General features: G+C 64.2%; 1 protein-coding gene across 1 annotated transcript in view; it reads right to left on the minus strand.

The window, feature by feature from the left end:
* Positions 1 to 1244, minus strand: part of LOC144719351 (apelin receptor A-like) — a 1642-nt gene extending 398 nt beyond the window's left edge. Inside the window, exon 1 of the mRNA XM_078595212.1 lies at positions 1 to 1244. This exon is cut by the window's left edge and continues 398 nt beyond it. Within this exon, the coding sequence (XP_078451338.1) occupies positions 1 to 982 (982 nt within the window). The 5' untranslated portion in view covers positions 983 to 1244.

Raw genomic sequence — 1244 nt, forward strand, 5'->3', positions numbered from 1 at the left:
CGTCCAGCGTCTTGAGGAGGTGGTAGGGCAGCCAGCAGGCGAGGAAGGTGACCACCAGCGTGGCGATGACTCGCAGCAGACGGCGGCGCTTCCGGCTCTCCCTGCGCACGTGCGTGAAGTGGCTCTGGATCTTGGCCATGATGCGCGCGTAGAAGAAGAGCAGCGCGCAGCCGGGCAGCACGAAGCCCAGGCCCGTGGAGGTGAGGCTGAGCCCCGCCGCCCACAGGTGCTCGGTGTCCGGCGACGCCACGGACGCGAAGCTTGCGCTGCACTGGATCGTCGTCGTCGTCGCCATCGCCATCGTCATCATCGTGGCGTCGGACATCGTCCTGTAGGACTCGTCCATCTCCTGTCCGTCGCTGTTGTAGCTGTAGTCCGTTTCGTTGCGACTGACATCGCCGTTGGGGTGTTCCACGGCGGACACGCCGCTGAAGATGATCGAGGGCAGCGAAGCGACGAGGGCGCTCAGCCAGATGACCGCGCAGCGTCGCAGCGCGGTCCTCCTGCCGCGCGGGCTCCCGGCGGGCCGCGAGCAGACGACGGCCTCGTAGCGGTCCAGGCTGAGGCAGGTGAGGCAGAAGATGCTCGCGTACATGTTGAGCATGACCACGCAGCTGCTGAGGGTGCAGAGGAAGCCCCCGAAGGGCCAGTGGTAGCCCAGGGCCGTGTAGGCGGCCCAGAGGGGCAGCGTGAGCACGAACACGAGGTCGGCGGAGGCGAGGCTGGCGATGTAGAGATCCGTGTTGCGCTTGCGCGTCTTGAGGCGCGCGATGGTCCACACCACGAGGCCGTTGCCCACCAGGCCGCACACGAACACCAGCGAGTAGACGATGGGGATGAGCGTCGGCGTGACGTTCCACTCGCTGTAGTCGCACTCCGCGGCGGCGGTGGTCGTGGTGGCGGTGGCGGTGTCGTTGAGATTTGTGAAGTCGGTGGGGGTGACGGCACCCCCATGATCCGACTCCAAGGATGATGGGTCCATGAGAGGTGGAGGCGAGAGGTGGGAGATGCGGAGAGATGGGAAGGTGGGGGGAGGTGGAGAGAGGTTGAAATCAGAGAGAAGCTGATCAAAGAATGACTTCAATGAGATGCAGGGAGACGCGAAGTGGAGAGTGGTGGAGAAGATTGAGTCGTGGAGTGGTGTGGCTATTGAGAGGGTGTCAGAGAGGATGCTGCGGAAGATGGAGACAAGAGGGAGTCGGGGAGCGCGTGGGAGGATGCTGATTAAGAGACACAGAGCTAGA

This window comes from Lampetra planeri, chromosome 6 (genome assembly GCF_965212315.1).
Source record: "Lampetra planeri chromosome 6, kcLamPlan1.2.h2, whole genome shotgun sequence".
Taxonomy (NCBI): domain Eukaryota; kingdom Metazoa; phylum Chordata; class Hyperoartia; order Petromyzontiformes; family Petromyzontidae; genus Lampetra; species Lampetra planeri.